Source organism: Sinocyclocheilus grahami, unplaced genomic scaffold (genome assembly GCF_001515645.1).
Source record: "Sinocyclocheilus grahami isolate Dianchi unplaced genomic scaffold, SAMN03320097.WGS_v1.1 scaffold78.1, whole genome shotgun sequence".
Taxonomy (NCBI): Eukaryota; Metazoa; Chordata; class Actinopteri; order Cypriniformes; family Cyprinidae; genus Sinocyclocheilus; species Sinocyclocheilus grahami.
Genome location: NW_015505257.1, coordinates 188,897 through 202,335, shown reverse-complemented (window position 1 = coordinate 202,335; position 13,439 = coordinate 188,897). Strand labels below are relative to the sequence as shown.

General features: G+C 33.8%; 2 protein-coding genes across 2 annotated transcripts in view; one reads left to right on the top strand and one right to left on the bottom strand.

Annotated features, from left to right (window-relative positions):
• The window catches only part of LOC107586122 (golgin subfamily A member 7-like), a 5,682-nt gene extending 1,758 nt beyond the window's left edge, over positions 1-3,924 (bottom strand). The window contains exons 1-4 of the mRNA XM_016273355.1: positions 3,830-3,924; positions 2,701-2,823; positions 2,419-2,571; positions 2,233-2,334 (exon numbers count right to left, since the gene is read on the bottom strand). Coding sequence (XP_016128841.1) covers positions 2,233-2,334; positions 2,419-2,571; positions 2,701-2,823; positions 3,830-3,838 — 387 coding nt within the window. The 5' untranslated portion in view covers positions 3,839-3,924. The remainder of the gene's footprint in view (positions 1-2,232; positions 2,335-2,418; positions 2,572-2,700; positions 2,824-3,829) is intronic.
• Positions 3,925-7,379: 3,455 nt separating this feature from the next.
• Positions 7,380-12,098, top strand: LOC107586121 (secreted frizzled-related protein 1-like). The gene is made up of 3 exons (XM_016273354.1): positions 7,380-8,094; positions 8,870-8,950; positions 11,228-12,098. Exons 1-3 carry the CDS (start codon positions 7,587-7,589, stop codon positions 11,551-11,553), a joined length of 915 nt encoding a protein of 304 aa, XP_016128840.1. The 5' UTR covers positions 7,380-7,586; the 3' UTR covers positions 11,554-12,098.
• Positions 12,099-13,439: the final 1,341 nt, after the last annotated feature.

Below are 13,439 nucleotides of genomic sequence, written 5' to 3'. Positions count from 1 at the left end.
CCCGTAAGATTTTGAAAGTTTTTTTTTTTTTTTTTACAATTCAAAAGTTTGGGATAAGATTTTTGAACTGTTTTTGAAAAGTCTATAATGCTCACCAAGACTGAATTACTTATGTTCAGAAATACAGTAAAAACAGTAATAAAAAAATAATTAAATGTTATTACAATTAAATAAGCATCATTACTTCAGTCTTCAGTGTCACAAATCCAGAAACTGATATGCCAATTAGAAGAACCTGAATGAAGCATTAGGTTCTAAAGAACCCTATAGTAATATGTTTGTAAGATAAATAAATGAAAGATCAAATTTAAAAATACACATTACTGTTCAGAAGTTTAGGGTCAGTAAGATTTTTTTATGTTTGAAAGAAGTCTCTTATGCTCACCAAGTCTGCATTTATGTGATCAAAACAGCAAAAACAGTAACATTGTGAAAAATTATTACAGTTTTCTATTTTATTATATTTTAAAAAGTAATTTATTACTGTGATGGCAAGTTTGAATTTTCAGCAGGCATTACTTCAGTCTTCAGTGTCACATGATCCATCAGAAATCATTCTCAAGAAACATTTCTTATTATTAACAATTGAGCTGCTTAACATGATATTTCCACATTATATATATATATTTCTCCTCTTTCCTACTACTTGTTTCACTTCCGTTTCAGTTTTTATAACCATTTCTTACTATGTGTACATAAGTTAGTTCCCACCCCTAAGTCCCATTAGTCAATTAATTTAGATCCACATTGTAAAGTTCCAGGCAAGAAAAATTAAGTTTTTTTTTTTTTTTTTTTTTTTTACAATTCAAAAGTTTGGGATAAGATTTTTGAACTGTTTTTGAAAAGTCTCTAATGCTCACCAAGACTGAATCACTTATGTTCAGAAATACAGTAAAAACAGTAATAAAAAAAATAATTAAATGTTATTACAATTAAATAAGCATCATTACGTCAGTCTTCAGTGTCACATGATCCATCAGAAATCATTCTCAAGAAACATTTCTTATTAACAATTGAGCTGCTTAACATGATGTTTCCACATTTTATATATATATATATTTCTCCTCTTTCCTACTACTTGTTTCACTTCCGTTTCAGTTTTTATAACCATTTCTTACTATGTGTACATAAGTTAGTGTTTTTTTAGCATGTGTGTTTGGCAGTGTTATTTTTTAGGATTACTGTAACTACTGTCGTTTGATTTGTATTAGTTATTTATTTTAATTTTAGTTAAATTATGTCTGAATTTATTATGTCTGTACAGGTCTTTTGTTAAGCTTTAGTTTTATTTAATTTGAGTTATTTTAATACTTCAACAAACTAAATGGAAATGAAATAATATATATATATTGAATTTATAAATGTGTGTATATATATATATGTGTGTGTGTGTGTGTACGAACAACATGTACGTTGTTTTTTGGTATTTGGCTTAGTGTTATGTTCAATTATTATTCTTCTTTTTTTTATTAATTTTATTAATTTAAATTATTTTAATACTTCAACAAACTAAATGGAAATGAAATAATATATATATATTGAATTTATAAATGTGTGTATATATATATATATATGTGTGTGTGTGTGTGTACGAACAACATGTACGTTGTTTTTTGGTATTTGGCTTAGTGTTATGTTCAATTATTATTATTCTTTTTTTTATTAATTTTATTAATTTAAATTTAATGTTAGAATCATTATTATACTCTTATACCTTTTGTTCTTTAATATTTTGAACTGTTTTTAGCTTTATTTTTTGTTTTTCATTTAAATGTTAAGTTTTGAAATTTTGTTGTATGCATTTGTCATTTTTAATTAATTTCTTTATTTTTAAAATGTGTATAAGTAGTATTCATAAAGTTTTAGCTTTTAGTTTTGGATCTGTTTTTAGTTGTTTTAATATTACAATTGATTGCTTCTGTTGTCCTCATTTGTAAGTCGCTTTGGATAAAAGTGTCTGATAAATGACTAAATAAAATAAATACACACACACACACACACATGGAACCAGCACTATATGCATTTTCTTCATGATTCTTTAATAAAAGTCTAAAAGAGCAGCACTTATTTGAAATAGAAGGTAATAATTTCTTTAAAAACATATCTTACTGACCCAACACTTTTGCACGGTAGTGTATGTTTCTAAGAATGTTAAAAGTAGCAAGTCTGACAGGTCAGAAAACTCTTGTTTCACCAGGGGACAGAAAGACTCGCATGATGTAGGAAGGATACAACCCTGAGGCCCCTCTCTATGGGGTCAGTCAGGAGAAGCCCAAGAGGAGCGTAGATCTTCTCATTCTGCTCCTGGATGTACTTGGCGATCTTTTTCAACACCTGAATGAATTCAACACAACAGTGAAATCCACATGGACAATGTGATGTTGATGATATCTAGTGCCTATCACTCTGTCAACTCACTTTCTCATAGTGGGTCTCCATGCAGAGGAAGATTGTGTACGCAGTGAGACAGGCCAGACAGCCCTCCAGATAGGACCTGCCGCCCAACTTTTCCGCCTCTGCATAGAGATTATTCAGGGTCTGTACGGTCTCCTCAAACTGCTGCTTGTCAATCTGTACCAACAAAACAATTATCTGTATTCAGACAGAATCCATTTGCCAAAGCTTTAGATATATTTGACATCTGTAAATACAGATCAGTGGTAAATGGTTGCTTTGTGTTTGCTATGGATCTCCACACACCCTGCTCTCCAGCTCTGCTGGGAACTTGGTCTGGAACTTGCAGATAGTTCCAGAGCTGTAGTCTCTCTGAACGAAAACCTTGGAGGCGACGGCTGCTTGCCGCAGGTCCTGCAAGCTGTGCGTCTGGAGAGAAAACCAGAGTATGGGTTATTAAAAACCAATACTTCTGTCCTCAAAAACAGTGAGCGCCATCTTTAAAAACTCAGGTTAAGGAAATTAAGTGCTTTAAAACACTGAAAGCGTTTTTTCCCCCTGCTATACAGACATCCATGTTGAAGTCACTCACCTACAAGATAATCTATGAAATATTCAATTTTAACACTGATAAGTATGATTTTCCATGTCAAAATAATATGGAAAGTATTATATTTTTTTATATTAAAAAACAGCAAAACATATTTTTCTACAACATACACTACAGTTCAAAAGGTTTTTCAATGCTTTTGAAATAAGTCTCTTATTTTAAAACATTTATCTACACACTACAAATGCATTTGAAAGAAGTCTTTTATGTTCACGAATGATACTAAAAACAATAACATTATTAATACATTATTGTGAAATATTATAACAATTTAAAATAACTTGTTTCTATTTGAAAGCTTTTTAAAATGTAATTTATTCCCGTGATGTCAAAGCTGTATTTTCAGCATCATAACTCCAGTCTTCAGTGTCACATGATCCTTCAGAAATCAGTCTGATCTGCAGCTCAGGACACTTTTTTTTTTTTTAATTATCATCAAAGTTGGCTATTAAAAACACAGGAAATCATACCCATATACACAGAAACTACACTCACTACGCCCTTGTAGCATCATACAACGACTGCAATCTGATGACAACGTGAAGCTCGTTTGAAACATGACAGCTGGCTTCAGATTTATACGAGAATACTGACAGTGAAAGTAAGGATCTCAATGTTAAAGTTAGTCATCGACGCCGATATTTATCTTTGACGACCACTGAAGAAACGCTAACATGTCAAATAGTAACGGTCTTATAAGTACACGTGAGTATTATTCAGATAGCTGGAGAGCGAAACATTGATTATAACGCATAATTTCAGACGCCCACCTTTGTCAGGGAACAAGAAGGAAAGTGTAATTAAATTTTGTTTTCATTCACGTACCTCCGCCATAGTGGCTGCTGCTCCTCTTCCTGTTATTCGGCCTCCTGTCCTCTACAAAACACAGTCCGGTAGGAACCTTTGCCTTTATTCATCAGTTCCGCTGCTACACCAAATCAAATTCTTCTATTCCATTTTTCTTTTTCTTTCATCACCGTACGGGTGAAGTATTGTGAATTAAATTATTTGGTGAAAATCATTTAATTGCCATTGCCAGCTCACTGCTATTTCGTTTTAAGCGGGTCAACATACAGTATAGGAAAGATTTGTAAATAATAATAAAAAATAATAATAATTAATTTGCAGTTTCTAAAGGGATTTAGTTGTTTTGCATGTCATTTGAATGTAAAACAGACATGATCTCACTACATACTTACCATAGTAATGATGCATTTGTTTGCCAGCATTTAGAAAATAGCATCACAACATTTCAGAGAGGAGGACATTGTGTTCTCACGTGAGAAAAGGACACAGCCCAGTCCAGCTTACTAAGTGAACAAGAGCGATGTTTATTCACTTTTATCACAGAAGCATTTGTGATACTGAGCGAAACCTAAAGGAGAAAAGGTTACTGCCTAAAACAGTCCTCTCTCCTTGTCTCCATCTGTGTTTTTGAAATCATACTTTGATGACTGACACAGGGTGACATACAACAGAGAAGTCTTCTTGATTATTTTACAGCAGTGGTTCAGTCAGCCTGATACATCAGTGAGATCATTCATTCCTAAAGTTTTCACCATCACTCAGTTCCTTAGACGGCACTGGATAAACTCAGTATGGACATAAAATAAGCCTGTGGTCCACCTTGACAGGCTGTGAGATCTATAAAACTGTCAGATCAAGAATATTTTGTAAAAATAGCATGTTGTGCAATGATGTTTTCATTTTATAAGTGTATTTCTGAGTCAAGTTTGCTGTAAGTACACTTCATCTGTAGTTTAACAGGCAAGAGCGTTTGTTTAAAAGGTAGTTTGATTCACACATGAGCGTTTTTGATCAGTTTCAAATGAGGAAACTCCAGCACTGTAATTAAGACCAGCATTGAAAAGCATTTGTAAACATTCTTGTCTGTGAAAATGTTTTTTTCATTAATCCATCCCCCTCTAGTGTTGTTGCAGCTTATTTATCAGTTCTTAAATATTCTTTTTTTTTTCATTACATGCATCAATTTAATCTGGACCGGTGTTGTTTTGATATCATTTATATACTGTTAATTTTTGTTAATATATTTTTTGGTTATTTTTTATTTTAGTCTAAGTTTTAGTAAGTTTGTGTTTTTGATATATATATATATATAATTTTTTTAAGTATGTTATTTTAGTAGTTCAGTGAAAATAAGTTTATTAACATTTTATTTCATTTAATGTTCATCAAGTAATGTTTAATGATTATTCAAGTAATGAAAATGTTTTTTTAATGATTTTAGTTTTAGTAGACTGGTTGAAATCGTTTTAGTTAATGTTTGCTTTTTAATGAAAATATTAAGAATTCATTAGGATGCTATTTAAAACATTAATTCAGCAAAATTAAAATAATAGTTATTTTATTTTTTCAGAATTTTTTTCTACAAAAATAATCAACTGTTGTATGGAGCTGTGAAATGATATGGTGTTTGACATGCTTTGCTATATTGGGGAGCTATCCGTTTTATAATTGAATTTATATTCTATGAAGAAAGTGACCAAAACTATAATAAAATACCCCAAAACACAACGCAGTTCTCGGTCATTTCCTACAAAGGATTCTTTATAGTGTTCTGCAACTTTATTTCACCAATGCAATATCAGGGGAACAGAAAATATGTTTAACTAATAGGACTGCTGTATAAAATATCAGGAAAATATCTGATTCCAGCCAAGTCATGAGTGGAGACATTCATAAATCTTTGAATGACCCTCATTTGTCCTCTAAGATTCTTACAACAGGTGGTCTCACTGGAGCGATACTTGGTCTGCTACCACCAAAGATCTTCTCGTGTGGAGAAACGACGGGTAAACACATCATGATGACATATATTTTGGTGTAATTCAAACATCTTAAGTGATGACGAGTTTGGCATCCCATGATAGCATGTCTGTTTTCATTCAACTGTCACTTCATTATGAACATTGTGAAATAATTGTATGCTTATGAAAGCCAGTACACAGCTGCAGTAATGTGAGAGAGGAAATGCCCACATTGGCGTTTAATGGTTGAAGTTAGTATTAGAAGCTGCTTTCAAATCAGTGTGGAAAGCAAACGAGACACAGCGCAGGGCATCTCACAAGCATCTGCATCATCCCAGTCCAAGAAACCCAGCCAAAAGTCGCAGATGTTTAATTCTAAATTCTAAATAACGCGTCTTTGTAGCAGAGGAGCCATCCGGGTTGCATTGACCGACTTGACAAACACTGCTATAAATCAGGCTGTGGAACTTTTATAGAATTAGATCAGGCATTTTACAGATGCACCACTGACATAGTCCATGTACAGCCATTTTCACTTACATTTTATGAGTCTGTTACACAAGAGCTTTTCAACCCGAGGGCAAAGCCTCTTTAACAAATGCAGCTGTTTAGATGCCAGTTTTGCCATTTCTACCAAGATGGTTTCACCCAAAATGTTCCCCCCAAAACAAAAGTTCTCTCACCGTCAGGCCATTCAAGATGGGTTTGCTTCTTCATCAGAACATATTTGGAGAAATTTACCATGACATCACTTGCTCACCAATGGATCATCTGCAGTGAATGGGTGCCGTCAGATTGAGAGTCCATACAGCCTATAAAAACATCACAATGTTGTTTAAGTAATCCAAAGTAATCCACACACACACACACACACACACAGGTTTGTTTTTGTGAAAAGTGGGGACATCCCATAGGTGTAATGGTTTTTATACTGTACAGACCGTATATTCTATTGCCCTTTACCAACCCTACCCCTAAACCTACCCCTCACAGGAAACTTTGTGCTATTTCAGATTTTCAATACACTCCATTCTGTGTGATTTATAAGCGTTTTGAAAAGTGTGGACATGGGGTAATGTCCTGAAAAGTCACCTTCTCCTTGTAATACCTATGTTATACCTTTGTCATTATACAAATTTATGTCCTCATTTGTCACAAAAACGCGCACACACACAGAAATTTTGATTGTGACAGACCGACCCTATATTTATTTATTTGAAAAACTGGTCAGGTCACTCGTGAACTAGTTTAACTTGTAAAAAAATTAAACAGAATTTTACAACAATTACATTTTATTGCAACATATTATTGGTAATACATTATAATTGTGGATGCATAGATCACCCTCTTAACATCAGTATTAGATATAAAGAACATAATATCTTTATAATGATGCCCAATTCGCGAATGAATCGTTCTTTTGAATCGGATCGTTTTAATTTACAACGTGGCCACACATATTTAGGCTATATTATCTAAAAAATTCGGTCAATTAGTAGACACAAGGAGTTCATGAATTATTTTAGTCCCCTTGCATGAAGAAAAAAATTGTCAAGCACATTGAGCAATCTTCGCGTTATGCCAAGCCGGTTGAATTACTATTGGTTGTTTCACCTTTCAAGCGTGTTCATTTACTCTAGCGCTGCGCAAGCGAACTGCAGCGCGCGACACTCTCTCATATCAGGACTGTGGAGAACGAGGACGCCAAAAAAACCGTTAGTGCAGTACTAATGCAAAGACGTACTTCTGAAGTCTCAACAGTGCAACGCAGGTGGATATAACTGTTATCGATACAATATTTTTCTCCTCGTGCCATGAAGAATCTTCTCCCCAAGCTGTGGATGTTCATCGCTCCAGTTGTCCTCCTCCCTTCGCTCAACGCTACCGAGTATGAGTACTACACTTGGAAACCGGAGACGTGGGTAAACAGTTACGGCAAAAGCCCACAGTGCATGGAAATTCCCGAGGACCTGAGGCTGTGTTTCAATGTGGGCTACCACCAGATGCTGCTTCCCAATTTGCTAGAGCATGAAACCATAGCTGAGGTGAAGCAGCAAGCGGGCAGCTGGGTTCCTCTGGTGCACAAAGCCTGTCACCCCGGCACGCAAGTGTTCCTCTGCTCGCTCTTCGCCCCCGTGTGCCTCGAAAGACCCATATATCCGTGCCGCTGGCTGTGCGAGGCTGTCCGGGATAGTTGTACCCCTATAATGCAGGCGTTTGGGTTCCCTTGGCCTGAAATGCTCAACTGTGACAAGTTTCCCCTGGGCGACGTGTGCATTTCTATGAACACCACCAGTAGCGACGATACGGATAAATCCCCAGGTGTGTATTATTAGCTTATTTTTTTTATCTTCATTTTTGTTTCTTAAAAAAAAAATATTTTGCCGACAAATATAAATTGTGTTGACTGAATTTCTAGCTTATCTAAAATATAATATAGTTTTTATGTGGTGTCTTCACAGTTCTCATATACGTTTCGGTTTGCTATTTTACTGATTTGGTAACATTTTGTTACTGCTATTTAAAAATGTGAAAAATAAAAGTAAGAATCAGTATGTGTGTTTCAAGTTTGGACTAGATAAGTGTAGTGTATTATGGTTGGATAAGGCTGATCATTTAAGATAAGTTTGTTGCATTACCAACAAAGTTATTGACACGTATTTAGTTCTTAGTTAACATGACAATGTTAAAATAAATTAAAATTTTAAATTCATGTCAAAGTCATAACCTGCACTGATACATTTGTTGCACCTTCTCACCATTTTGAATTTGAAACAGTAAAAAATCAAGTTGAAAAAAACCCCCCAGGAAATTATTGAGAGGATAAATGAATGGAAAAAATGCTGTTTGATGAACAAAAAAACTAAACACACACACACAAGTACAGAATCAAAATAATACACTGATGATTATGATGATGATGAATATTATTATTGAATGTTCTAAGGTTTTTGGTTTTAAAGTAATTAAACATTTACAACATTTACAGATCAATTTATAATCTTACAATTGCTTACATTTCAAGTTGATAAGCAAGCATTATTGAATACATATGTCAGCAAATTTGGATCCAATTTTTTTGTTTTCTTTTTTGAAGGTGTCACTTCTGTGTGTCCGCCATGTGACAATGAGATGAACACAGATGGAATTCTGGAACACATGTGTGCCAGTGAATTCGGTAAAGAATGTTTAATGCAATATTGTTGTATCAGTATTTAAAAAAGCACCCTAATCAAAAGTTCAGTTCAGATTGCACCCAAGTCATTAGTTTAAATATGTAGTCTATTTATTTTAAAAGATTAAATTCAAGATAAATAAAGAAAACATAAATGATTAGTTCAATTAGTGAGATCTTCAAGTTCCAATTTATTGTGTCTATTATATTTTGTCTATAGACAGAAATGATAAACTGGCTGTATTTTTTCCCTGACTGCTATCAACATGCTGATCTTATGGTACAAAGTTGAAACTGACTACAAAGTCAAACCCTATGAGTTCACAACCATTTTGAAAATGAGCTCTTTTTTATATAGACTATTATGGAAATCTGCCTAAACATATTAAAATGCACCTCAGATGTGATGGGCTTTGGCACAGATCTTTTACAAACAAATCAAGCACTAAAAACATATCTTGTTCCAAACACTTTTCGGCATACTGCTACTAACGCAAGTGATTTTAGCACACTTCATTTATTGGCCAGAGCTTAATGACTTCAACAGAACAAAATCCGATCGGCTGATTCCAGTCATTGTGATTCTGCTCAGGTCCAGGTTTTTAGCCCACACATTTGTTTCCAATAATATTGTTGCCTGAAAAAAATATTTCTAAAATTACTGTCTGGATTCGCACTTCTTAAATCTATCTCTCTTGAGACAGTAAGAATGTTGTAGTGCTGCTTAAACATAACAACATGTGTGACCACAGTACTGATAAACACTGAATATTGTGCGTCCAGTATTGTTTACCACTGAATAGGTCTTTTTTTGTTGTTCCATTCCCATTGTTTTGTTTTTAAATGCAACTCAGCGTGGTCAAACCTTTCTTCTCCTTGTATATTTCCAGAATGTATTTATTTATTTGTAGAACAACATACTAATAATAGTATAATAGTCGATTATTAGATTTCATCCGTGAATGGAGATATTTGGATTTATAAAAAGAAGAGCTACTTGAAAATGCTGTTTCTAAGAACCAGTGATGTGGTCAGAATCCAGAAGGTCTTTTTTTCAGGGTCTGAGATGTTGTCCAAGACAGGAAGCTTGCCGCTGGCAAGAATTTCATGGACGCTTTTATTTTTAAGCTGTCAAGCACCAACCCAACAAAGGCTTTTTCTATGTCATTATAGGATGACTGTCTATGTGTAACACTGTAAAATGTGGAAATCAAAATATGGAATTTTTTACCTATTTTTTTTTATTTGATATTTCTACCTAAACTGAGCTTAAAAATGACTTTTGTTGTTGTAACCCAATTTAGTCATGTTGATTCAGTCATAATAAAACTATTATATACTTTTCAACATAAAACCTAATTGTAACCATAAGAAGCACATTTCAGTTTACCTGAAACTTTCTAAAGGTTGCTTATATGTTTTTAGCGAAAATGCTTATAATTAAAATTAAATGCTTGTTTTATGTTGAAGGTATAAATGCAGCACATGAATAACATTAGAAAAGTTATCGGTGGAAACCCCAATGTAGTTTGTATTTTCTGGCTTTTTTTTTTGACCCAGATGTTTTGTCAAAATAAAGCTCCAGGGAACAAGAAAATTTTACAGCTCAGTGGATTATGTCCTTGAGTTTAAAAGCTAGTACTTAATGTGTTTGATTATGTGAATGCTAAACATTGTTATCCACAATACACATGGGCAATAACTACTTTAAAATGCTTAAATTCTTTCATAATGCAGTGCTTGAATAGCCAGTGATTTGAGGAGTGCCTCAGGGATCGGTAAAAATACCTTTTTCGTTTTAACATTATTAATAGTGTAAGTTTTGGAGAAAGTGTGCAGTCTCTTTATTGATCTTGGTTGGATTTAGAATTTGATTCGTACCCAAGAATCGTATGCTCTCACACCCTGGACGATATTGCGATACAATACATTGCACCATCCAGCTTTGCACAATTAGTACAGAATAGCATCTGAAAGACTAGAATGAATTATTGGCTAAAATGTAACAACAGATTATGAAAAACAGCCAAGTGTTCAGCATTTCCATGGCAAAAAAATACAACAATGACCGTAAGCAAAAATACTTCAAATATTTGCATTTTCTGTCAGCACTTGAAGGATTTTTTTTTATATAAAGGTTTTAACTTCCATAACTGTTTTAGACATTACACAACACTTTTAGATATTTATTTAAGACTTCATAGGTGTGCAAAGAAATTGCCTCACTTAAACCTTCATGAACATTAATGACTTCTCAAACCTACATTTTTCTTTTTGTAGCAATCAAGACGAAGATTAAGGAAGTCAAAATAGACAACTTAGATCGAAAAGTCATTCTGCAAAAAAGGAGGAAGGCGGTGAAGCTTGGAACTCTGAAAAAGCAGGACCTAAAGAAGCTTGTTCTTTACCTGAAAAACGGAGCAGACTGCCCATGCCAACAACTGGAAAACCTAGGGAGCAACTATTTAATCATGGGCCGGAGTGTGGGGAAACAGCATATATTGACAGGCATTCATAAGTGGGACAAATCTAGCAAAGAATTTAAGAAGGCTCTTAAAAAACTTAAAAGCCACAAATGTTCAGCTTTTGAGACAATGTTCAAGTGATTTTTGATCATCTGGTTACTAATCTTTGTGAACTTCCCATTATAACATATTACATTTTGCATTACAGTACAGTACAGTATATAAAGGAACCACAGATGCCACAATCCAACTTAGTTTGTTTGCCTGAATACATACAAACAAGTGCCATTTAGATCAAATTTTAAAATGTTGTTGAACATTTCTAACCAATCCAAGTACAAAACAGTTATTCATAGTTATTTGCATTCCATTATGCTTCAAGTCAGTTTGCAAAAACTGCCTTTTGATATATATTGATGTTTTCATGGTGGAATAATATCTATATCCATGCAATCTGTTAATAATGTTTATGTTTTATAATATTCGTCACAGCTATCAGGTATTCGGTATTCAGTAAAATACATAACATCTTACACAATAAAGAGATACTTTTTTTGACAGTTTATTGCTGAATAGGATGCAAATCACAATTAATCATGCTGTGGAAGGTGTCCTATAGCATGCCTGAGGACTTGCACAATGCACTGTAATCATTCAACATTAAAACAGAAAATATTTTTAATATATTTGACTGCACTCTTTATTACATACTGTGTATTAGTTGGTGATTTAAGTAAAAAAGACAAGTAGCAGTTGTGACCTGCCAAGCAGTCCAGCTTTAACAATCACATGGTGTGAAATCACAGCAAAATAATCACTATGAATCAGAACAGATTAGAGAAATTTCAGACTCTGCATGTGCCCTGAATAAGCAAACAGCCAGACAAAGTGTTTATCTTGTATAGACAGATCAGAGGTGTTTGTTTTGGATTGAGGGAATGATTTGGACATATTTCTCTCCCAGCTTTCCTGATGAAAGGCGGTTTGAGTTTTCTCTCGCTCTCTTTTTTTTTTGAGGAGAGTTAATAATTGAGTCAAAACCAAAAGATTATATGATAAATGATCATTTATAGTAAACGATCCAAGATAATTTTATAAATGAATAAATGGCAACTTCTGCTTGCACATTCTGGAAAGAAACTCAGATCTAACCAGTTACTCCCAATTAATTACTTAAGAGAAAAGAAAAGTCCATGTCTACCATTTACCTTTTTTTCTTTACCATTTAGTCCATGTCTACACTGAAAAAATGGTGTATAAACAATTTTTACTTGAAAATTGCTAGTTAATGTGGAATTTTGAAGTAGAAAGATTTTCTTATAAAACATTCTATTTTATCTCCAACTTTTGACAGTATATTTGCTTTGATGTCATCTATGCTAATGTACTTCAAACCATTTAAAACTTTGACGTTTAAAATGTATGTATTTCTCGTCAGGAAAAACTGACCCAAATATCGATGGCTCATCCTGTACTACACTGATTTTTGTCCAATCAAATGCTCTTCTGAGTGAGAATGCCCCTGGTATGTTAGACTAGTTTAAGTGTTTATGTAGTTAATAAAGTCTTATTTGTATCACACTTGACGTTGTTCATTGTTTGCTCATAACTGGAGTCACTTAATCATGCAGATTTATGCTACAAGCTCTGTGTAGAGTTGTACAGTAAGAAAGTTATTTCCCTTAACCAGGAAATTAACGTTCTTAGAATTGACAGACAGTTGACCCTGAGATGTCAAGTAAATATCTACAGCGGATCTAAATATTTATAATTAATTATAACTAGTTATGATTAATTATTCATATTTCCCCATGAGCTGATTCGCTACAATGGCTAGCATGCCTCCAAATAGCAAGTAGCAAATAATGGTTAATAGCTGTGACGCAACCACGGTTATTCAAACAAGCTTTGTGAAATACGTCAACTCAAGAAAAGCAAACTTCTGTGTTGTAATGCCCACCAATCAATATTTGTGGCTGATGAGCTGTGAAACAGTAAGATCTGTTCTTGACTATCATGCTCCAACA

What these genes read in the sequence shown, in the direction of transcription:
- LOC107586121 (XM_016273354.1), top strand. Translation starts at nt 7,587, where the DNA reads ATGAAGAATCTTCTCCCCAAGCTGTGGATGTTCATCGCTCCAGTTGTC. An exon ending in CGATACGGATAAATCCCCAG is followed by an intron (nt 8,095 to 8,869) that starts GTGTGTATTATT and finishes TCTTTTTTGAAG; the next exon opens with GTGTCACTTCTGTGTGTCCG. An exon ending in CATGTGTGCCAGTGAATTCG is followed by an intron (nt 8,951 to 11,227) that starts GTAAAGAATGTT and finishes TTCTTTTTGTAG; the next exon opens with CAATCAAGACGAAGATTAAG.